This window comes from Sceloporus occidentalis, unplaced genomic scaffold (assembly GCF_023333645.1).
Source record: "Sceloporus occidentalis isolate IW3139 unplaced genomic scaffold, rSceOcc1.0.p SCAF_1, whole genome shotgun sequence".
Classification (NCBI taxonomy): domain Eukaryota; kingdom Metazoa; phylum Chordata; class Lepidosauria; order Squamata; family Phrynosomatidae; genus Sceloporus; species Sceloporus occidentalis.
Window position 1 is genome coordinate 222854074 of NW_028316981.1, and position 23686 is coordinate 222877759.

General features: G+C 41.4%; 1 protein-coding gene across 1 annotated transcript in view; it reads right to left on the reverse strand.

The window, feature by feature from the left end:
* Nucleotides 1-23686, reverse strand: part of LOC149323538 (alpha-2-macroglobulin-like) — a 77570-nt gene that overhangs the window by 37264 nt on the left and 16620 nt on the right. The window contains exons 9-21 of the mRNA XM_089478444.1: nucleotides 23436-23550; nucleotides 23203-23312; nucleotides 22754-22921; nucleotides 21315-21536; nucleotides 19665-19728; nucleotides 18985-19127; nucleotides 17253-17402; nucleotides 15154-15327; nucleotides 12657-12750; nucleotides 6841-7099; nucleotides 3532-3760; nucleotides 2596-2722; nucleotides 1363-1484 (exon numbers count right to left, since the gene is read on the reverse strand). Of these exons, the coding sequence (XP_089334570.1) occupies nucleotides 1363-1484; nucleotides 2596-2722; nucleotides 3532-3760; nucleotides 6841-7099; nucleotides 12657-12750; nucleotides 15154-15327; nucleotides 17253-17402; nucleotides 18985-19127; nucleotides 19665-19728; nucleotides 21315-21536; nucleotides 22754-22921; nucleotides 23203-23312; nucleotides 23436-23550 (1977 nt within the window). The remainder of the gene's footprint in view (nucleotides 1-1362; nucleotides 1485-2595; nucleotides 2723-3531; nucleotides 3761-6840; nucleotides 7100-12656; nucleotides 12751-15153; nucleotides 15328-17252; nucleotides 17403-18984; nucleotides 19128-19664; nucleotides 19729-21314; nucleotides 21537-22753; nucleotides 22922-23202; nucleotides 23313-23435; nucleotides 23551-23686) is intronic.

Sequence of the window (23686 nt, forward strand, 5' to 3'; positions counted from 1 at the left end):
ATCTTGTTTTATTATCTGTACCGCAACCAAAAATGTATCGATACAGGGAGAAAGCTAACTATTTTAAATAAATTCTTTACCTTCTTTTGAAGTAAACATAAATGAAAATGGCAAAGGACAAATCTCAAATATTGATCTCCTTGGAAAAGCAGGCTATAAATAAACATTATTATTATTAATATTATTATTATTATTAAATATGTCCTGGCTTGTAGAGGATTCAAACACATTGTATGTGTGTGTGTTGTGTGCCTTCAAGACATTTCTGACTTATGGCGACCCTAAGGCAAACCTATTATAGGGTTTTCTTGGCAAGTTTCTTCAGAGGGGGTTTGCCATTGCCATCCTCTGAAAATTATAAATTATAAAAATTATAAATACTACACTCTTAATAAAGCACTGAGCACATTTCCCTAGCCCCAAGATCCCCTCACATGCACTAGAGTTGGAGGGACTTGCTGACAGAGTCAGATTTCCAAAGTCTAGGCAGGGGAAGCACCTGTCAGACTGTTGGAGACATTTATCTAACTCCTATCCAAACAAGCCATTTCATACCCCTTAAGTTTCAATAGCATGGATCATCCTTCAACTCTTCTCTCCTATACTGCTAATTTTCAAAACAATCAGTTGAGTTGTTTTAGAAAGCATAAGCCACTGCATCTACTTCCCATCACCTTTATTTCTTGTTGCTTATGTGACCTGTTTCAAAGTGTGTGTGTGGGGGTGTGGGGGTGTCAATTTATTTATTGAAAGTATGTATTATTCCAACATATTGTAGTTATGTAAGCCGCCTTGATGGCTGCAACAGAAAGGCGGGGTATTAGAATATAGTTTATTTATTTTTATTATTTATTTATAATGTTGGGAGCAAACTGAGAGAAGTAAAGGGGATAACAGATGGCCCTGAAGAAATGGCCTGAAGCCATCCCTTCTGAAGATGGATTGGGGCCATGGCAAACCCATTGCAGCCTTCAAGCCAGTCAAAAAAGGAACGGCAAAGATCCACTCCTTTTTCGACTGGCAAAAAGCTGGCTTTTCCCACCCAGCCGTGCATTGGAACCAGCTGCAAGCCACTCTAGTCTTGAAGTCACCCACATTTGGGTGGCTGCCCAACTTCTGGATAGCTTCAGGGCATCATTAGAGCATGCAGCATGTAAACATCAGACTCTGTTGATGTTCCAGCTCTAAATTATCAAATGGAGAGGCACATTTAGCAGACTAGTTTTCAGGAATGTGCTGACATTACTAAATAGCTCCATAAGAATTCATTTCAAGATATGTGACAGGACATTATAAATACTGTGGTACCGTATTTTTTCCATAACTATATCAAACCTTCATCAATTGAAGCAGCTGACGTACCTCAACCAATAGCGATCTGGTCACCGTGTCTTTTCGTCCTTTTGTGGGCACCTCTGGTAATTCGTTCCCACACAATTCATCTGAGCGCACAGCCTCAACACTTAATGTGAAGTTCAGTTCCCCTGGAAGAAAAATACTAATTTCACATTGTATGTTAGCACAGCATCCCATCTTTCCCCATACTTACTCTGGGTGTATCCACACTGCAGAAGTAAAGCATATGGATACACCCATGACACTATCCTACAGAATCCTGGGAATGGTAGTTTGTTGAGCACGTGATCTGTCAGAGAATTATCGTGCCTACAAATCCCAGGATTCTGTCGGACAATGTCATGGCAGTTGAACTGCTTTAATTCTGTAGTGTGGATACAGCCTCTCTTAGGTCCTTTGGATTAATGATAGCACTGCTACATTTGGTAGCTAGGGGAAAAAATGCAAGGCCATACACATAAGGCTAGTTTAACATTGTATAATCTTCAAATTGCTTCAAAATTACTTCTGTGCATCGTGAATCTCTTAAAGATGCAGAAATCTGCTTTGTCCTGAGCCAACCTGAAGGGGGCTGCAGAGACTGTAACTGAAAATAATTCTGTTGGTGGGAGTGTAAATGGTGCTTCTGTCTATTGCTGATCAACTTGTAGCCACTAAATAAATTCCTGTTGAATTAATAGGCAGCATGGCTTTTTCTCTCCTCCCTACATTTCTCTTCCTTTAACTAATGCTGTACAAACCAAACTTAATCTGCCCAGCATATGTTCCAGCAGGCCAGGTGTTCTCAGTCAGTCTGTCCTCTGTAGAGTATTCCCCCCCCCCCCAGATTTTGGGGAAAAACAAACATGCAAAATAATATGTCTTTATCTACAATGAATGCTAATATAAAGTTACCTATATGCACCAGTATATGCAAAAACGTGATTTTCCTTTCTCTCTTGTTTGCATTTCTTGTATCATCATCCATCACTTTCAAAATTAATGTAATATTTTCTATAGGCATGCATGTAAATATCCCTATAAATTTCATGCGCATGGAATCCGTTCCATCTGTTTACAGAGTCTGTGCAGACAAGGGAGTCCAGCATTGTGAGACCACGACCCTTTCAGAACAAGGAAAATTTGATACCAGCCGATTCTGTGACAGATTTCACAGAATCATAGAGTTGGAAGAGACCTCAAGGGCTTCCCATTCCACCCTCCTTCTGACATTCACCAGCATCCCTAACTTCATCTTACCAAGAGATTCGGGAGTTACAGTCCAGGACACAGTTTTCCTCTTATTTGGACACAGGCAGTAAGATTGTTCTTCCTTCTGTTTGGGGGAAGCTATGAAATCCAGAGAGGGTGCCAGAGATATGCTCACCTGTCCATGAACAAGGTGGTGTTATTGGAAAGACAGCGTACCAATGGAGTGGGAGAAATACTGCAAAGGAGGAGGGAAGTGATGGCAAAGATGGCATCAGACCAAAGACCATGAAATTACTTGGGCATGTGCTTGGTTGGAAGGGAAGGAAGCAATCAAAGCCCTTATCCAGCTTGACTATTGAGGCTGCTATTGAAGTTGGCAATTGAGGTTGCAATCTGGTATTGCTAGGCTGACTATACATGCCATTTTAAATGGACTGTACCATTTTTTTCATATTTCCAGACTAATATAATTAGTCTGTTTTAATATAAATGTCAATGTTGTCCCATTTTCAAGAAAAATGCTGTTGTGTTGCAAAAATGGTTTGAAGATTCCTGTTTGAAATTGTGGTTGTGAAAAAGAAAGTGTGTCATGGAATGTGAGAAGTCTTATGATAAGGTGTCAAAAGGCCAACATTTGCTGCATAAGATTGCTTCATCAGAGAAATATTCATGGTACGATCGTAATGAAATAGTCTCCTTTTACGTCTACCTAAATTCTTGTATGAAATCTGTCACTGAAGAATAATTGGTAGCTCAATATGTTCATGTAATAAAACTTTTATTCTTGTCTTACTTTTTAATGAATATGGAATATGACATAACCCCATCCCGTTTTTGCCATCCCAATGTCCTGTTTTTGTCTCAAGGAAATATGGTCAGCCTAGGTATTGCCCATGTATTCCCATGTCTATCTCCTCCACAGCTATAAGAAGTACCAGAAGGCTGCTCAGAAACCTTAGGCCCCATGTGGTCAGCATTCCTTACCCTGACGCAGTGTTGCAGATAGGTGAAGACAGTGGCGTTCAGAATGAACTTCTCTCCTCGCACAATGGAGTAAGGTAAGGTGGGCTCCAGGAAAAAGGGCTGGAAAGCCTTGAGGGAGACAGGGTTGGACAAACCAAAGCCTGTTTCTGCTGATGTACAGAAGGCTCCAGCTTTCCATTCTGTGATGGTGTCTGGAATGGTCACCAGCATATCAACCTCTTGTTCAGGACTGCAGAGGGATAGAAACAAAACTGACCTCTCTTTAACGTCAGATCAAGAAATTCTCATCATTATATATTTTAGGATTACTGTGGAGCACAGAACAAAATATGAACCTGTGACAAGCAACCCCATGCTTTGAGAGCCAGTGTGGTGTCGTGGTTAGAGGGCTGATCTAGTCCATAGAAGAAAGCTATTGGAGAAAGTGGGAGAAGGCTGGGTTTGTTTCAGGTATCATCCTAGAAAAACTGAACCTTCTCTTACTAATATTATCCCTTCGTTTAGACCAGTGGTTAACAAACTGTGATCCTCCAGATGTTTTGGATTTTAAGTCCCAGAATTTCTGAGTGTTGATCAAGCTGACTAAGGATTCTAGTGGAACTCCAAAACACCTGGAGAACCAAAGTTTGGGAATTACTGGTTTAGACAAAGAGACACCTCTCATCTTTTTTCTTTTGATGGTTGTGCACAGTTTAATGTGCCTCAGTCACAAATCTCACTGCCCAGTGACAATCCTCTAGCCAAACTTAGCTCAGAGAACTATTCTCAAAAGCAGATCCTGAGATCCTTGGGGGAAGGCTGGGAAAATAAATTCATTTCAACATAAATTCAAGATCCATATATCCAGGGCCAGAATGCTGATCAGGACCAGTTATAGGGAGCATATACCTGTCTTGATAAAACAGCTTCACTGGCTACTGGTTCATTTCTGTACAAACTGCAAGTGTTGGTCATGACCTATAAAGCCCTACATGGGTTAGGTCCAGACTATTTGAAAGACTGTGGCGGGATACAGACCGCCGCTTTGCGGCGGTCTCCCGCCGGCGCCATTTGCTCCGCGAGGGAGCCGCAGCAGCCAAACCGCGCGGCTCCCGCGCGGAGCAAAAAAGAAGCTCCATTTCGGAGCTTCTTCTTGCGGCGCCTTTATGACGTCGCGAGGCGCCTGGCGCGGACTCGCGACGTCATAGGCGCCGCGACACGTCTGGACGCTATGCGTCCAGTACGTAAAGATGGCGGCGCCCATGTGGAAGGGGCGCCGCCATCTTGTACGTATTCTATACGTACTAGGGTTAGGGGGGTGCGGAAGCACCGCCCCTTCCTAACCCTAGTACGTATAGAAGACGTACTATATGGCGGTATGTATCCCGCCTGTATCTCCCCATATGAACCTGCCAGACTCCTAAGATTATCAGAGGATGGCTTTCTCTTGGTCCTGCCACGATCACATGCTCACTTGGTGAGGACATGAGAGAGGGCCTTCTTGGTGGCTGCTCCCAACATCTGGAACTCCCTTCCATGGGAAACTAGACTGGCCTACTCCCGCTTTCCTTCTGCCAGCAGACAAAAACCATTTTGTTTAAGCAGGCTTTCAATATGTAATCATTCTCAGGGAAGTTTCTTATTGTGTGTGAGTGTGCGCATGCACATTGTGTGTCTTCAAATTGTTTCTGACCTATGGTGACCCTAAGGAGAACCTATCATGGGATTTTCTTGACAAGATTTGTTCAGAGGAGGTTTGCCATTGCCTTACCCTGAAGTTGAGAGCATGATTTGCCCAAGATCAAACAGTGGGTTTCCATGGCCAAACAGGTATCAGACCCTGGTCTCCAGAGTCACAGTCCAATGCTCAAGCTACTACACCATGCTGGCTCCCAAGACTCTTATTGGGATGGGGCTATGTATATTTTTTAAACTTTTTATCCCATTAAATACACACACACACACACACACACACACACACACACACACACACATATATATATTCAGTAACACATATTTACAATATAAAAAGACACTCAACATATATCAACACAACATTAAATACATTGCGTAATTAAGTTGCTCAGGATGGAAAATATTTGACAAATTGCTACATTTGCTTAACCAATTACTATATGATACCCATTTCTTTGTCTATTTGTTACTTCTCATCAAACCAAGCTGAATTTCTACATAATTTATTTGATCTCCATTTTTAAAATTCAAATTATCTACCATTTGTGTGTCTTCTTTCTCTTTTTCTTGTTTTCCCATAGTTCTCATTTTCTAACTATTTATTTTTTGCATTAACTGATATTTTGCAAATTTAGCCACATTGTTTTCCAGTAGTTTCTAACTGAAATCTATTCTTCCTCTGCTTTATTTGAGGATTTATTTTTCAACCAATAAGCACTTTTGCATCCTTTTAAAATAATTTCATTTTATTTTATATTAGATTATTTTAATTGTGTTTAAAATTGTACTGTTAGGTTTTAACAGTTGGGGGAGGGTTTGGGATTTTTAACTGTATTTAAAAATTGCATGTGATTTTATCTTGATATCCCTGTAATCCACTTTGATTCCACTGAGAAAAAGCGGAATATATATAAATACTATTATTATTATTATTATTATTATTATTATTATCAATAACCATTTTTTTTCTGTGAGCCACTTTGGATCCCACTCTGAGAGAAAGACGGCACCTAAATAAAACAAGTAAAATAAAATAAAAACCAACCAAATAAAGAATATAGGCCAGACACAGTTTTGGAGGGCTTTAAAAACATCTGTATAAGTAAGAATTGTTTGTAATAATTTAATCAATTTTTAAAATTAATTTATTTGAAATCCTCGGTATAAGCCATCCCAAGCATCAGAAGGATAGCATGGCAGTCATGGCTTTGTTAGCAGCGGCTTCCTTATTGCTAATCTCTTTCTCGATTGCGATTTGGCAGGGAAGTTCGTACAAAGGGTATTTCAGCAAGCATTTGTGGAGTAAGATAAACTGTATGAGTTTTGTTTGTTTCTGGAATGCTGTTTGTAGGTTTTTTCAGTGTCTGGAATATGGCTTTGTTATTTTTATTAACGTTATTTTTATATGGTGTTCTTCAGTGTGTTACAATAAGTCATCTTGTGACTTCTAACAAAGCATTTCACATGATAAAAACAACCCAGTTAATGATATAGAAAAGTTACAAATAAATTGGCACAAATGTATAATCTACAGCAGACCCTGTAGTCTGATACTTACAAGGGCTCAAATTTCTTTTTGAGGATCTTTTCAAACCATATTTAACTTACTGTTCAAGCATCAAAGCCACTACTTACTCCAGTGTAGTGGTAAACCACATCCATGTCTCAGGGAAGATACTCCTGATTGTCTCTATTGGTTCACTGTAGTCGAATTGGGGTACAAAGTTTCCTCCACGATAGAAATCACCTGGCAATCCCATTGGTGTTCCTGGTACGCCATCTCGAGCTATACCAGCTCCAAATTCTGGAAGTCTACCTGGCATAACACCTGCGGCACCTGGCATAACACCTCCTGCGGCACCTGGCATTGGCATTGGGCCTGGCGCACCATAGGCTGACAGTAAGGTACACAAGAAAGAGAGGATATGCTTGAGCTATATTTCTAAAGTGGCTTTATTAATGCATGCATGGTACTATTCCTTTGTTCAAAAATTACCTTACCAACTGGTCTAAAGTACCCCAACATCACCACACTGACAAAGTATTTGGTAGAATCAGGTGAGAATTCTGGGTCCTAGCCATCAAGCATCAATTTGGGACCAATGACTCCGACACAGGCTGGCCTAGAAGTGAATTTGTGGAATTCTTAAGAGGAAGCCTATTTCCCATTAATAGGAAGTGTTTTCAAGCTTGGATCCAGATCTAGCCTGAGGGGTTTATTCACACGTTTTGTTTTGCAGTGCGACTATGCAAATAATCTCATGCATGCATTCCTGTTTTGTTGTTCACACTGTTTTTTAAAATCAGAAATCATATGAGTTTTGTTGCTCATATGTGTCAGCACTCAAATAAAGAAGGAGTCGATAATGCAAATATATTCAAATTACATTCAAGACCCAGATAGTTTTAATAATAATAATAATAATAATAATAATAATAATAGGATTTATTTATATACCGCCCAATCACTGGGAATCCAAGCGGTTTACACCAGAGGGGATAATAGACGGTTCCCTGCCCCCTCAGGCTTACAATCCTGGTTTATTCCAGGTCTATGCAGGTCTCTATTCACATCAGTTATTCCAGGTCTATGTGGGTCTCTGAATCTATTCACATCAGTTATTCACACAGCTGACAATGCAAATCTTTTAGGAAAACATGGAGGGAAAAAACTGCAATCTGTCGAGGATGCTCTGATTTAGATTTCCTGCATGGCAGGGGGTTGGACTGGATGGTCCTTGCAGTCTCTTCCAATTCTATGATTCTAAGATCCCAGGTTTTGTGTTTGTTTTTGGCACACCACACCCCCCAACTTACTTGGGTATTTGAAATTCATGTGAACAACACAGATTCAACCCACGTTCTCCTGGGATTATTTTCATTGCCTGAATAACCCTTCAGTTTCCTTCTCTCAGGAGTTATTCAAATGGTGAAAATAATCCACATAGAATCTGAGTTTTGTTATTCACATACATTTCAAACGCACCTGATTAAGTTTGAAGGGATGCTGCCAACCCTCCCTCCCAGAAACTAGGATAATCGGTGGCAGGGTTTTTTTTCTTAGTTTTTCTAAATGATTTGCATTGTTGGCAGTGTGAATAATTGATGCAAACAGACTCAGGATAAACCGGGATAAAACTCTGCATGTCTCAAACATGCTTCGAATACATCCCCATCATAAGACTCCATCTTTATTTGAGTGCTGACATGTGTGAGCAACTGAACTCGCAGAGATGTGCACAGATGTGGTTCCACAGTGTGAACAACAAACCTGGAATGTGTGAGTGAGATTATTCACATAGGCCTGTTACAGACTGCCAAAATAAAGCTGCTTTGGGTCTCTTTGGAGGTATGCTGTTTAAATGATGCATGCATGCTAAGAATCCGGAAGCTGCACCAAAGCTGCACTCCAGTGCTTAGGAATGGAGTGTGGCTTTGGCACGACTTCCGGACTCTTAGGACCCATGCATCATTTAAATAGCATAAATAGCATAGTCATGCTAAAAATAACTCCACAATGTCAGAATGACCCCCTCAATCCACAAAGTACTGTTTCCTTTATTTAACAGCCTAGCTAGAACAATGAATGGGATGGGAGCAGGAATATATTTTTTCCTTTCTCCCCTCTCCCAAGTTATTTCTTTATGATCCTGATACTCTCAGGAAAGTCTCATGTCAGAGAGCTGTGAACCTTGAAACAAGGAGTCTTCCCAAGGAACCACCAAAATGACAGAAGCTCCAAGAAAGACTCCACCCCCCCCCCCCACTGCCAATAATGTCATGCACTGGAATGTATCAGGACAACTGGGGTGAGGGGAAGGAAAAGAAGCCCATTGCTTTCTATTATTGTTACTCTCATCATCCACACTTGTGGCTTAGTAGGAGAAGGACTGATGTGGCAGAGAAGGAGTATTTTCATTTCTGGAGCCCTTTGAACTGGCTAGGGAAATTTCTTGTAGGGCTGAGATTTTGTGTGTGTGGGTGGAAAGAATATGGTCCATTTCTAGGTCAGTCTGAGTATCAAACTAGATGATAGGCTTAGTGGATATTTAGAAGTAGTATACCCTTAAGTGACAAAGAATATGTTTGTTCCTAGCTTATGATTGCTCTCAGCTGTGTATCTTGCATTCCAGAATGCTTGGTTTTGTAACTGATTATTGGAAGACAACACAGAACGAATTTGCAAGTCTAATTGCTGAAGCATATGGCTCTCTGAGGAAATTCCGCTGACAGAGGGAAAATGTGCTAATTTTTAAAAGTGACAGCCAATCACTTTCACATCTATTTTAAAACCTATGGGAGTTCAGTCATCTCTATCTGCTACTGTCCCACAGTTATAGCTCCCTTCTTCCCTCTCTGGTCAAGGCCGTAATGGATGAAGTGGCACATGAAAGAGCAACTACTTTATACTCATCAGACATCCCCTCTGCACAGGGCCCAGCATCACTACAATGGCCAAACTCCCATTTCCAGATGGAAAAGAAGAGGAACAGTGATCATCTCTTGCTCTTTTTAACCCACTGAATTGAAAAGAGCATGCCTCATTGCATCTCCCACTGGGAACTGAATGATTACCCAAAATATTGCTGCATCATCACAGAGTTCACTGCAAAGGTCATCCGTCCCCCAGAGGAAGAAAAGTCTTGAGTAAAAACAGACTGCAGTGGCTTCACTTTAGGAGATTATCGTTTGGGCAAATAAGCCAGCTTACCTCTTCTGGCTTCAATTCTGGATCCGGGATGCCCCTGGATGTTATCATACCTAAATCACCACAAATTTTGGTGGGATTCTGCCACTTGGATGCATCCCGGGTCGAAGCATTGCTCAGCTGGCCATTTTTTTAAGTCGGAAGCTCCCTGACTTCGCAAAAGTGATGGGTGAGCAAGGCTTCAAACTGAGATGCATCCGGATGGCAGCATCCCACTTAAATCAGTGGCGATTTAGGTATGATAACATCTGGAGGCATCCTGGATCCAGAAATGAAACCAGAAAAGGTAAACCAGATTATTGGCCCAAGTGATAAATTCCCTAGTCTTTCTCCTACTACAAAACACATATTCCTTCAGGAAATAAGATTCTGATGCTGGTTTCAGGCCTTTGTAAGGGCTCAGCTATGCCAGGTCTTGGTTCTAGCCCTGTGCATAAGAAGCTTTCCCCAAACCATCACATTCTCATGCTCTCTGTATTGCTTTCCCACCTTTCTCTCTTGAATAGATTTGTGACCACTATTACCCCTGTCCACACCCTTAAAATGCAACCTCAACACCAGCTCTGTCCAGTATGGATTGGCAAAGCACTACCATGGCTTTTGAGTGTCAAACCTTTACTTGGAAGTCTCCTACCCATCCAATATCTGTGGCCAGAAGAAACAATGGATAACAGATGAAACACTTCAAGTAGTTAAAGAAAAATGAGAAGCAAAAGTAAGGGGAGACAGGAACAAAATCAGAACCATGAATGCTACTGTCCAACAATCAGTGTGCAAGGACAAAGAGAATTTTTACAACAATCAATGCACAGAAATAGAAGCATACAACAATAAAAATAGACAAACAAGAGACCTATTCCACAAGATTTGGGAATTCAAAGAGAAATATGAACCAAGGTGGGGCTATTCTGCGATCAGAAAGGGAACATAATACACAACCAAGATGAAATAAAAAAGCTAGAAACAATACACAGAAGAGCTATATAAAAATGCAAAAGGATAAATGATGCATGAGAAAAAGAAACATATGGAGATGAACCCAAATTTTGGAAATTTTGGAAAGCTGCACTCAAAGCAATTGGGAAGAATAAATCACCAGGAACAGATGCCATACCAAGAGAACTGCTACAATCCACAGAGGCAGAATAAAGCTTAGTTTGAACTAAAATCTGCCAACAAATATGGAAGACAAAGTAGTGGCTCACAGATTGGAAACAATGAATATACATTCCTAAACACAAAAAGAGAGACACGGAAGACTGCAATATTTACAGGACCATTTCTCTAAAATCCCATGCAAGCAAAATCATGCTTAAAATTCTGCAGCAAAGATTTTTACTACAGTATATATGAAATGAAAAATCCCTTAATTGAAAGATGGTTTCAGGAAAGGAAGATCACATTGCAAGTATATGATGGAGCTCCTCAGGAAATCCAAAAGAAAACCTGCATGTGCTTTATTGACTACAGCAAAGTCTTTCAGTGCATAGACCAGAATAAGCTATGGAATGCTCTCAAAGAAATGGAAGTGCCACTACATTTGATTCTCCTGATGTGTAACCTAAACTCAGGTCAAGAGGCTGCTGTCAGGATTGAATATGGAGAAACAGAATGGTTCCCAATCAACAAAGGGGTCAGGCAAATCTGCATACTATCACCCTATCTATTCAGCGTGTATGCAGAAAACATCATATGCAGAGCAGGCCTAGACTCAGAGGTAAGGGGAGTGAAGATTGGAGGAAGGAACATTAACAATGTAGGATATGCAGACAACATGATACTACTAACAGAAACTAACAAAAATCTGGAGCAATTACTTAGGAGGAAAGTGCCAAGGTAGGCTTGATGCTGAACATTAAGTAAACAAAAATAATGACCACAGAAGATCTACAAGAATTCATCCTAGATAATGAGAAAATCATAATAACCAAGGAGTTCTCATACCATGGACCAAACATTGAGCGGAATTAAGACTGCAGTCAAGAAATTAGAAGAAGGTTAGGACAGGGAAGGTCAGCTATGAAACAACTGGATGAAATCCTAAAGTGTAAAGATATAGCTCTGAACACTAAAGTTAGAATCATCCAAGCCACCATATCCCCCATCACCACATAGAGATGCGAGAGCTGGACAGTGAAGAAAGCTGGCAAAAAGAAAATAAACTCATTTGAGATGTGGTGCTGGAGAAGACTGCTGAGGATACTGTGGATGTCAAACAAGTGAGCTCTAGAACAGATCAAGCCTGAAATACTCTGGAAGCCAGGAAAACTACACTGAGGCTGTCATACTTTGGTCACATCATGAGAAGGCATGATTCACTGGAAAAGACAATGATGCTAGGAAAAATAGAGGGCATTAGAAGGAGAGGAAGACCACATGTCGGGTGGCTGGACCCAATCAGAGAGGCCACAGGCTTGAGCCTGCAGGATCTGAGCACAGCAGTGGAGGACAGGGGATCTTGGCAAAGTCTCATCCACAAGGTCACCATGAGTTGAGGTTGACTTGAGGGCAGTTAACAACAACATCAATCACCATGCTTTCTCCCTGTAATTATGACCTATTCAGCAGAACACATGGTGTTCTTCAGTTGCCCCATTGACAGCCCTGTTAATTAATTTGGGAGTAACAGAATAATTTGCCAATAATTTATCTTGCATTTCCACAGATCACCTTTTCATGGTTTTAATGCTGCAGACCACCACCACCACTGGCAGCAGCCCCCCACCATCATTTATTTTCTTACCAAAAGGTGTTCCCTTTATTGGAGGTAGGCCAGACAGGAGACAAAGTTCAAGCTTGCGAATTATGGTACTAGTAAAAACTTTTAAACCAATGCCCTGTAAAATGAACAGGAGAACCATTATGAAACACTCGATAAAGCCAGGATACAAAGGGATCTCATTTGTATGTGTGAGTATATATGTGTGCGTCTCCAAGTCATTTTCAACTCATGGCAACTTTATGACTTTCACAGGGTTTTCTAAGGCAAGGAATCCACATAGGTGGTTTTGCCAATTCCTTCCTCTGAAATGTAACCAACAGCAACTGGTATTCATTGGTGATCTCTCATCCAAGTAATATCAGGAATGACCACTCTTAGCTTCCAAGATCAGACAGGTGCCAGCCTTTAGGGTTTTTAACAGAACAAAAATCATGGCCTGTTGACCAGTCAAGTAAGAATGCTGGTAATGGCAACTAGCAGAGGACGTCTAAGTCCTCTGTGCAAATTTGGAACCCTGGCTTCCAACTGACCAGGTTGATTTCTTGAGAAAGACCAAGATTGTTACAAATTTAAAACATAGTAAACAGACCTCTTTTAAAGGTGGCATGATGGCAAAGAATACAGAGGTGGGAAGAAAGGCATGGTCAAAGCCATGGTCTTTCCCAAGTGGATAACAGTTAGTCATAACTTGTCAAGTCAGGGTTATTTCTGAAACTATTTATCTGAAATTGGATTCTTAACAGATATTCATGTGTGTGCTACAATCAAACAGGCAAATGACCAAAGCTAACAAAAATCACAAAAGAACAATATTTATAATCAATACATGATGAGGAAATTTCCATTGGGGGATGGAGATATTCATCAGGACTGTGGAAAGAGTTAATCCTCCCTTCAAGAAGTGTGGCAGTAGACTAGGTGGATCTCAGCTGTACCATGGCACCCCATTTACTTATCTATTATTAGCAGGAGGCACTGATGCCACCTCATTTTGTTATGCAGTTAAGATTCAGCTATTTACATAAGCATTGGAGCCTTATTGATCATAGATCAGAGCTCTGATTTACAACTGCTGATTTGATATTGAGATAGGAATCACTGTTGTTTTTCCACTTATGTGTTTTTTTTTATTATATAGGGTGCCACTGGACATACAACCAGCCCTCTGCATCCACAGATTCAAGCAGCCACAGCTTGAAAATATTTTTAAAATATAGCCTGCCTTCCCTTTATGCGGGGGATCTGTTCCAGACACCTCCCCCCCCCCCGCATATGGGGAAAAGAGCGTATGCTCAAGCACCATAGAAAATAATGGGGCACATGCTTACGGCAGCACATGGTGCGCAGTGAGAGTACACACCCCATTATTTCTGCTAGGATTTGCCTTCTGCGTAAGCTCAAAGCCGGCGAAGGCAAATCCGCTTATAAGGAGAATCATAGAATCATAGAGTTGGAAGAGACCACTAGGGCCATCCAGTCTAACCTCCTGTGACGCAGGAATAAATATAGTGCTCCCAATAGACCCAGCCTCTGTTTAAATACATCCAAAGAAGGAGACGTTACCACCTTCTAAGGCAGCATATTCAAGTGTCCAACAACTCTTATTGTCAGGAAGTTCTTCCTAATGTTGAGGTTGAATATCTTTTCCTGTAGTTTGAACTCATTGTTTTGGGTCCTGTTCTCTGGAATAGCAGAAAACAAGCTTGCTTCATCCTCAATATGACAACCCATCAAATATTTAAAGAGGGCCATCATATTACCTCTTAACCTTCTCTTCTCCAGGATAAACATGCTCAATTCCCTAAGTCTCTCCTCATAGGGCTTTATGATTTCCATACCCTCCACCATTTTGATCACCCTTTTCTGAACATGTTTCAGCTTGTCAACATTCTTTTTGAATTGTGGTGCCCAGAACTAAATACAGTATTCCAGGTGAGGCCTGACCAAAGAGAATAGAGTGGCACTATTACTTCCCTTGGACACTATACTTCTATTGATGCAGCCTAGAATTATATTGGCCTTTTTAGCTGCTGTAACACACTGTTGACTCATGTGCAATTTGTGGTCTACTAGGGTCTACTAGGACTCCTAGATCCCTTTCACATGGAATCTTGTTAAGCCAGGTGTCCCCCATCCTATATCTATGCATTTCATTTTTCCAGCCTAAGTGCAGTATCTTACATTTCTCCATGCTGAAATTCATTTTGTTAGTTTTGGCCCAGCTTTCTACTTTATTGAGGTCAGTTTGAATTTTGATCCTCTGTCTGGGGTATTAGCCACTCCTCCTAATTTGGTGTCATCTGCAAATTTGACAAGAATGCCCTCTATTCTTTCATCCAAGTCACTGATAAGCCCTGAGAGCAACATGGATTCTGACCCATATGTAACAGGCATTTATTCAAGTATGTCAAATGGGATCTCTATAACAGTGGTCTCCCCCCCCCCCCAAATAAACACACACTTGTCACAATCATGTGAGTTCCACTAGGCACACACTCAGTGACTACTTGGTGCTTACCTTGAAAATATTATAGGCGTCTCCATCATGGGATGCAGGAGGAAAAGGTTGGAAGGGGAAGCCACTACTATATGCATTTTGAATGGGCACACAGGGATTAGGATTGGGTTCATCCAAAAGGTGACTCTCATACTGATAGCCTTTGAGGTCCTTCACAGGGAGCAAATTATAAACCTGTAAGTAAAGCAGTGATGATTAGGAATGCAGAAAATGCTCCTGTACTGGCATCCTTTGTGCCCAACAATTGCTTTCTCTAGGAGAGAGGTGGTGTTCTGGGTAGCAATTAGGGCAGTCTGCCAAAGATAGAAGCATGCCAGAACACAGACAGTGTGTGTGTGTGTGTAGGAGTACAAATAACATCTTCAATTTTTTTACCTCCGCTATGGTTTTTAACACCTTTCCTGATGAAGAAACCAGAAGAGTGTCAAAAGCTTGCAACACGTATTTTGTCCATTTTGGTTGACCCAATAAAGGTATCACTGGGCTCGTACAGAGAGGCCAAATTAAACCTGCTTTGGGTCACTTTGGAAGTTTGCTGTTTAAATGACACACGCATTTTAAGGGGCCAGAAGCTGCTTAGGATTGGAGTGTGGCTTTGGCGCGGCTTTTAGCCTCTTAGGACGCATGCATCATTTAACCAGCATACCTCCAAAATGACCCAAAACAGCTTTATTTTGACCTGTCTGTATGGGCTCATTGTTTGATGGATTTTGCATGTTATTGGATGATGACATATTGTAATACTTGAGCTAGAATTTCAGGAAGTATATATAAGGACACTTTAGGAAAAAGTAACCACTGCCCTAAAGGAAGGAAGATGAAAGATATGTCTGCAGAGCTTGGTAAAGTTTCTGTTTAAGACCACACCTAATAGATTAATACAGATTCTGGAAGCTGCAATAGCACACCAGGTTTCCGTCTTGACTTGAAATGAGCTGCCCAAAATGCTAAACATATTTTGTTATTGTTGTTGAATGCCTTCAAGTCATTTCTGACTTATGGCAACCCAAGGGTGAACCTATCACAGGACTCTATTGCATGGGGTTACTTCCCAAATTCAATGCAAATTCTGGAGGCATCTGGTTCCCATCACACATAAACCACCACCAGATCACTGCCTGGTTCTGTTCCAGTTGCAGCCCGGGTAATCAAAGCCACTTCCATGGCCCTTTTTTGAAAATGGAAGCTTCCGACTTCTAAAAATGGCCACTGAAGTGACTTAGATGACCCGGGCTGCATCTGGGATGGACCTGGGTGGCAATTCGATGGTGATGTATGTGTGATGGGAACCAGATGTCTCCCAAATTAGCACTGAATTCAGGAAAGGTAAGCTGCTCTTTTAACCCCATGAGATAGGGTCCACAGAGTTTTCTTGTCAAGATTTAGTTAAAGAGAGTTTGCTTCTGATTCTGAGAGAGCCTGATTTACCCAAAGTCATCCTGTGGGTGTCTGGTCCTGATGGAGGATTTGAACCCTGGTTTCCAGAGCATCATAGTGCAATGTTCAAATTACTACCCCATGCTGGCTCTCAGTTTTAGGTGGATGGAATCCAGCATCTTGAATAATGACTTTTTGGACCACAACCTGGAGTGGTTTCACACATTGCAGTCTCCAACACAGTAGCTGTCACCCACCCCTGGAAAGAAGCAGTCTTCCAAACTCTGCATCTGCAGAGGTCATGAGTGGCTCTTGTTAATGCCTGCAGTGTCACTGAATCACAGCATTTGTCCCCCACAGATCATTCACAACTGTCTCTCAAGGCTTACTGAGTGAGGGGGAAGCTAATGAATGTGTAAATATAGCCACAGATGGTTGTTTTTAAAGAAGAATGGAAGCCTAGAGCAATGTAATATCCCTACAACCCTCTTTCTCCTTCCTTGGAGTTCCCACCCCCTTGGTTCATGCATCCCCCCCTTCCTCCCTTAAGAGAAAATTACTCCTGTTCCTCTAGAGCAAGGCAGTCTTGTTCCCTGAAGCAAGGCCTCCTTCCTCCAAGGGAACAATGTCCTTATCAGACTATTGAAGGAGGATGAATCCAGAAGCACCATAAGACAATGCTAGATGTTATTCTAACAACACTCAATGTAGTTTGGACTCACAGTCTCTGGTGAAAGCTCAGCTTCAGGCTTTAAAAGGAACGCACTCTTGTCAACTGCTTGGATGGCACAAAGGGAACCTTGTGAGGCTGAAAGGTAGAGATGAGTAGCACTGGAGGGGAGGCCTTCAGTGTCCGAGAAATGTAATTTTACCTGTAGGAATAAAATAACCTCTGTCAAGTTTATTCATATTAACAACAGCACAACACATAAGGCGATAATATATCCTGGAGTTTGGATTCCAGGCTTCGGTTGTCAGCTAGGCATTATTGTTCTTTTCTAGCCAGTAGGAGTGTGTTCTGTAATGTGTTCTGTCTGGTGACAAGGTGACTGATTGCAGGTGTATCTGAAACATACTGACTGATTGCACTTTGAACATAATTCTATGGTCTGAAACCGATAGACTGTTAATACGCTCTGTTAATACCCTCTAGAGTAGACCCACTAAATCAATAGTATTTACACAAACGATGCTTCACTTTATAATACTTGATTCTGAATGGGACTATCAATAGGATTCAGGCCTATGTTTCCAGTTAAAACACTGAAAACATTCCGGCTAAACATTCTGACTTCACTTTGATTTTCATTGGAAGTGAGATAACAAGGGCTCTTCCAGATTAGTCTAGAGCAGTGGTTCCCAAACTTGGGTCCTCCAGGTGTTTTAATAGACTTTAACTCCCAGAAGCCTCAACCATCTTGGCCAACAGTCAGGAATTCTGGAAGTTGAAGTGCAGAACATCTGGAGGACTAAAGTTTGGGAAACACTGGCGGGTTACATACCACCATTTGGGATGTCCCCAGGACATCCCAGTTTAAAAAAGGGGCGTCTCTCCTAGACGCCCCTACTCCTGTTACGGACTCTGTCCGTAACAAATGGCAGAGGCCGTTCCACATGGCCGCACATCGCGCTGCACTTATGACGTTGCAAGCGTGCCATTGGCGCCTCGTGGCGTCATAACTGCAATGCGAGAAGAAGCTCCATTTTTGAGCTTCTTTTTTGCTCCGCGTGGGAGCCGTGCGGTTTGGCTGCTGCGGCTCCCTTGCGGAGCAAACAGAAGTGCCGGGAGACTGCCGCAAAGCGGCGGTTTGTAACCCACCACTGAGTCTAGAGAAGTGGTTCTCAACCTATGGGTTGTGACCCCTTTGGAGGTTGAACGACCCTTTCACACGGTTCATCTAAGACCATTGGGCCAACTGCTATTTTATTACAGTTATGAAGTAGCAATGAAAATAATTTTATGGTTGGGCTCACCACAACATGAGGAACTGTATTAAAAGGTTGCAGCATGATGAAGGTTGAGAACCACTGGTCTAGAGAAACGTGAGTTCTTGCAGTATAGCTTTTTAGGTTTTTCTAGTTGTAGCCAGTGCCAGATCCACTCATTCCAATTTGTTTTGAGGTTGCTTGAATTCTACACTAGGCTCTTCCTAGTGGAATAGTCTATGGTCTGAAGGACACGTTTTTCCCTTCTATGAATGTTAATTCCTCCCCATCACCCCAGGTGTTATAGTATTATAGTATGGTGTTATATCTGGTTTCTCTTCAGATTTTATACATCTTTTGCCTTTTACTGATGCCCTAAAATTATAAGAGGATGACAAGGAGAAATGAGACTTTTTAGAACAAGGGGAGTTAACAATAGGAATGTACAAGATTTGGACCCTCACAAAAATCTGTGAATGGAGCAAGACAAATAGTACAATAAATGCCTCAGCTGGAAGCATGCTTTACCTTGTTCGAAAAGCAATTTTCAATGGTGAAATCTGCTGAATGGGCAACAACTTCTCTGTTGCTCAAAACAGTGTATACAAGCAAGTTTGCCAAAGGAGCACTTTCAACATCCACAACAAGATTCAGAAGAAACACTCCCTTTGCTGGGAAATACAGAAAATATAGAAAGAGAGGGTGAGGAAGAAAGGACGAGAGGGAAACAGAGTCAGTTATTTCCATTGTGATACTTCTGGCTGTGTTTCATTTCCTGAGACAATGTGACTGTTGGGAAAGGAGGGGATGCTGAAATAGTTCATACAAAACTGGAAGCCAAAATTCTTGGTTTTATTTCCTTTTTCCAGCCTCAGAAATTTGTCCTATCTGCCTTCCCTTAGCAGTGTAACAGAAACATCAGAGACTATGCCCAAGAAAAGTTCATGACTGAACATGGAAGAGGTGAGGAGGTATTTGCAGATGTACAGGAAGGAACAGACTACTGCCTGATTTAGAATATTGATTTCATTCATTCATTCATTCATTCACTTATTCACTTATTCAACCAAGCAAGTGTTGAGAAGTACTGAATGGCAAGACCCACCACTCTTTATGAAAATGCCACACAACTATCTCTCAGCCAGTTAGCACTCCCAAGATGAAGAAGGAAAACCGAAGTGGGGAGTGAATGACTTAGGAAATTATACCTTCTCCATGGTTGATAGGCAGAATGTGGGTCCCTTCTTGTACAATGCGTCCTTTAGACATCACCTGCATGGAAAGATGACAACTTCTGGTAGTGGATACGAAGCAGCAAAGGATAATGCCTGGTTACACTACTATGCCAAGCATTATGAATCTTAGGCACTTTCTCCAAACCATTTTCCAGATACTATAATATAATTTGTAATTCCTGACCTCAATTTTAGGCTGAAATTCTACTGTAGTTTAAGAAAGGAAAAGAAACTTGAAAAACCATATTTTGAAATACAATTGAGATGTAAAGGTTGTTTTTTTTAAAATTAAAAAAAAAAAATCAACATATTTATTCCTGTTTAGGTTGAAAGTTGGTCATCAGGACAGCAAAGTACTCCAACCTAGAGCAAACCTCCCCCTAAGAGGGGAGAGGAAGCCACCATTAGAAGATTAATCTGCAAGAATCTCCTGCTCAGGTTTAGAAGAGGTATGATGAGATCTCATTTTTACAGAGGAGTATTCCCAAACAACCATTGGAAGAGGACAGGCTTAGCCATTATTGGAAAGTAAACAGCGATGGGCCAATAGACATAGCTTTGGGAGGGCATTCCAAAGCTAGACTCCATCAGAAGAGAAGTTCTTATATTGAGGGATAGGCTAGAGGTAAAAATCATAGCTCTGTTTTGTAAGCATGTGTTTAGTTCATAGGCATTTACTTTTAAACTGTAGGCGGTGGGTCTAATATTAGCATTCAAAAGAGCTGTGCAGATGAGAGGAGCTGGACCTTTCCCTTATCTATGGACCACTGCCCCTCCCCGCCAAACACTTTTCTTTCAAGCCCTGATAATTTCTCATAGTGAAGCTGGACTGGGGAAAAGAAAAGCATTTGGGTGACCTTCTCACACAGTGTGGGCACCTGTTGTATTTAAAACCAGACTACTTCTTATTTAGCCTTTGCAATGAAGGTAAAAATTCTGAGTGGCTAATGAATTCTTAATAGACTGTCCTGAGTCTTGACATGTTGACACATGCTGTCTTATCAGGAATCATTTAGCAGGATTCTTCACAAGTTACTTAAAATAACTAGATTACCTAAGATCACAAGCCTAAATATCTCTGGCTTTATTTCGCGAATGAAGATAAATAATAATAATAATAATAATAAACTGTTTATTTATAGCCCGCTTTTCCTTTGCAGATCAAAGCGGGTTACACAGAAGTACAACAAATGTACTTCAGGAAGGCCTCATCCCACGCTTTCTACAAGCGCGTTGATGACTAAAAAGGCCAATCCGAGATAAACAACAAGCCTAAATAAATACATCACAGAATTATTTACCTGACATTACTAGTATCTAAAATTATAAATTACAAATATTTTCTGAAATACCATAAAAATAATACAAACTGCAGCAATTTGATTAAATTAATGTAACAAAAAATATTACTTTAAGATTTGTTCTGTTTGTTTTTTGGTGTTAATGAACACTGACTGAGACAAGTGACAGTTGCTACAGGAAGAAACCACCTCAAGAGAAAGTTCCATCCATATACCTCTGTAAATATTGTATCTACAGTTTAATGAATAATGGTGTTTCGTTAACAACCCAAGAGTCTTGCTTCTTCACAGAGAAGAACAACAGTACTCTGTTCAGACTTACTAAATAGTAAAAGACAGTTTTCTCTTCCATGACACCTGGATTCAGAACATAATGTACTCGAACGGGCTGAGGGTGTCCACAGTTTAATGTTCCCCAAATGGACTCGACATGGACATAGCTTTGACTTGGTGAATAAAAACGCCAGGCTACATGATGTGCAGTAAGGTGAAGGGGATAAATCCAGCTCATTGCAGAACATGGTACCTCCAATTTGGTTAATGCCTGGTGAAAAAGAAGAAAGTCAGAGAAGCTCAGATAACTAGAACATTTAATTAGGAACATTTAATTAGCATCAATGGCATCACTATGGGGGATGTGGGAGGTGCGGAGTGCACCAGATGACACCCTAGAAGAGGGGTGACACTTATGCAAGTAGCCCCCCACCTCCCTGTCTATCGTCACTTTACCTGTGAATAATACATTGCCGAGGAGGGAAGAAGAGGGCCCAGAGCACCCTACCTCCCTGCCTGGTGCTGCTTTACTCATGAGCAGTGCAGCACCAGCTAGGGAAGAAGAGTGTGTGCCCTTTTGGCCCTGCTTGTTGCAGTACTCCCCAGAAGCACTTCTCCCCCACACTAGGTGACACCCTGGGCTGGGATGCTACTGATTAGTATGCTCAATTTCAAAACACATCCCCACATTTATATGAGTCTGTCACTCTAGAAACATTCTGCACTAGAACTGCTTTTCCAGCATACTGAGAAGGAAGAAGAAGAAGAAGGTAAGAGACTGTGTTTGGAAAACTGCATATTAGAATGGCACTGGTATGCTCCTTTTGTAGGAAGCCATCCATGCCTTTCTTGATATAAGCAGCCATGGTGGCCCTATGGCTGCTTGTATTTAATGTCAGGTTTATGCGCGCTGCATGCCTAAACACCACCAGACCACCCATGGAGGAGAAAAGCATGAGCATTATTGTCCTGAGCAGGGCTGAAGGCAAAAGGGGTCAAGAATGAATAAGAAACAACCTACACTGCTATCATTTGCATAGTTCTATGAGATGATGATGGCCATTTCTCTACTACCAAAAGATTTTCTGCTGAGTAATTTTGGATTCAGGAACAGTGAGACAGAAAGTGGCACAGTGGTGTTGATGGAAGTGAAATGCAAAAGAAAAAGAAATACAGCAATATTTTTAAAGCCTGCCAATCCCTCACAGAGACAGCCAGCATGGTGTAGTGGTCTGAGTGTTGGACTACAACTCTGGAGACCAGGATGTGATTCCCGCTCAGCCGTGAAACTCACTGGGTGACCCTAGGCAAATTCACATGCTCTCAGCCTCAGAGAAAGGCAATGATAAACCTCTTCTGAACAAACTTTGCCAAGAAAACCCTGTGATAGACTCACTTTAGGGAGGAACTGACTTGAAGGCACAAAACACACACATACATAATCCCCCACATCACTGTATTTAGCCTCCAGATCAAACAAACACTTACCATGATCGTAAGAGGACCATCTCTGAAGTTAGTGGTATCTATGGAAAACTGCGCACGGCCCTGGTCATTGGTTATATACACTGGGGTGTCTTCACGTGCAATAAAGCTTATGAAAATCTGGATGCTTTCATTGGCAATTGGCCTATCAATACCATCCACTAACTTCACCTAAAAACAGAAAAACCAGCACACACAAGAAATCATTTTAATGTGAACAGGGACACTGCAGGCTGGCCTTGCAGGAGAATACTTTGGACAGAAAATAGGGGTGAGTTGAGAGATGCAGCTCCAGCAACAATACTGAAGAAGTGGCATCTGAGAGGGGTACAGCATATTAGACTAACAGCTGAAAAAGACAACAACCTTGTCTACTGTGATTTTCATGCAAGGAATGAATAATCTTCCCCAGCTGTGGATCATGCACAAGAGTAGAAACAAGATTGTCTTACTTGTCCAGAAAAAGCGATTCCAGGCTTGTAGTAGCTGTCCACTCTTTCAAAGATAACTTTGCTGAGAATTTCGGTAATATTTGTGGAACCTTGACCTGTTAATTCAACCCCTATCAAAAACATACACAGACAGAAAACAAACCAAAGTGGGTCATCAGTAGCATCCAGTAGCATCACTAGAGTTCTTTATCCATACAGTCATGCCTTCCCCTGCAAGCTTGGCTGAAGCATACCTGTGCCTTCTTCAGTGATCTTTCCTTCCACCTTGATGGTCTTCTGAAATCCATACCGCCTCAGCTGAAATGCACCTGTTTTCACAACTTTAGAGAAACAGCCATGCTCATCTGCCTGCACAGGAAACCAAAGAGTAGCAGGTTGTCCATTCAACAGGTTTTACTGTTTATCATTTTCTCTTCATGAACCAAGCTTCTCAATCATTCTACCATCATGTCGCCTTTGAAAGAGCTGAAGCACACCAGCCTCA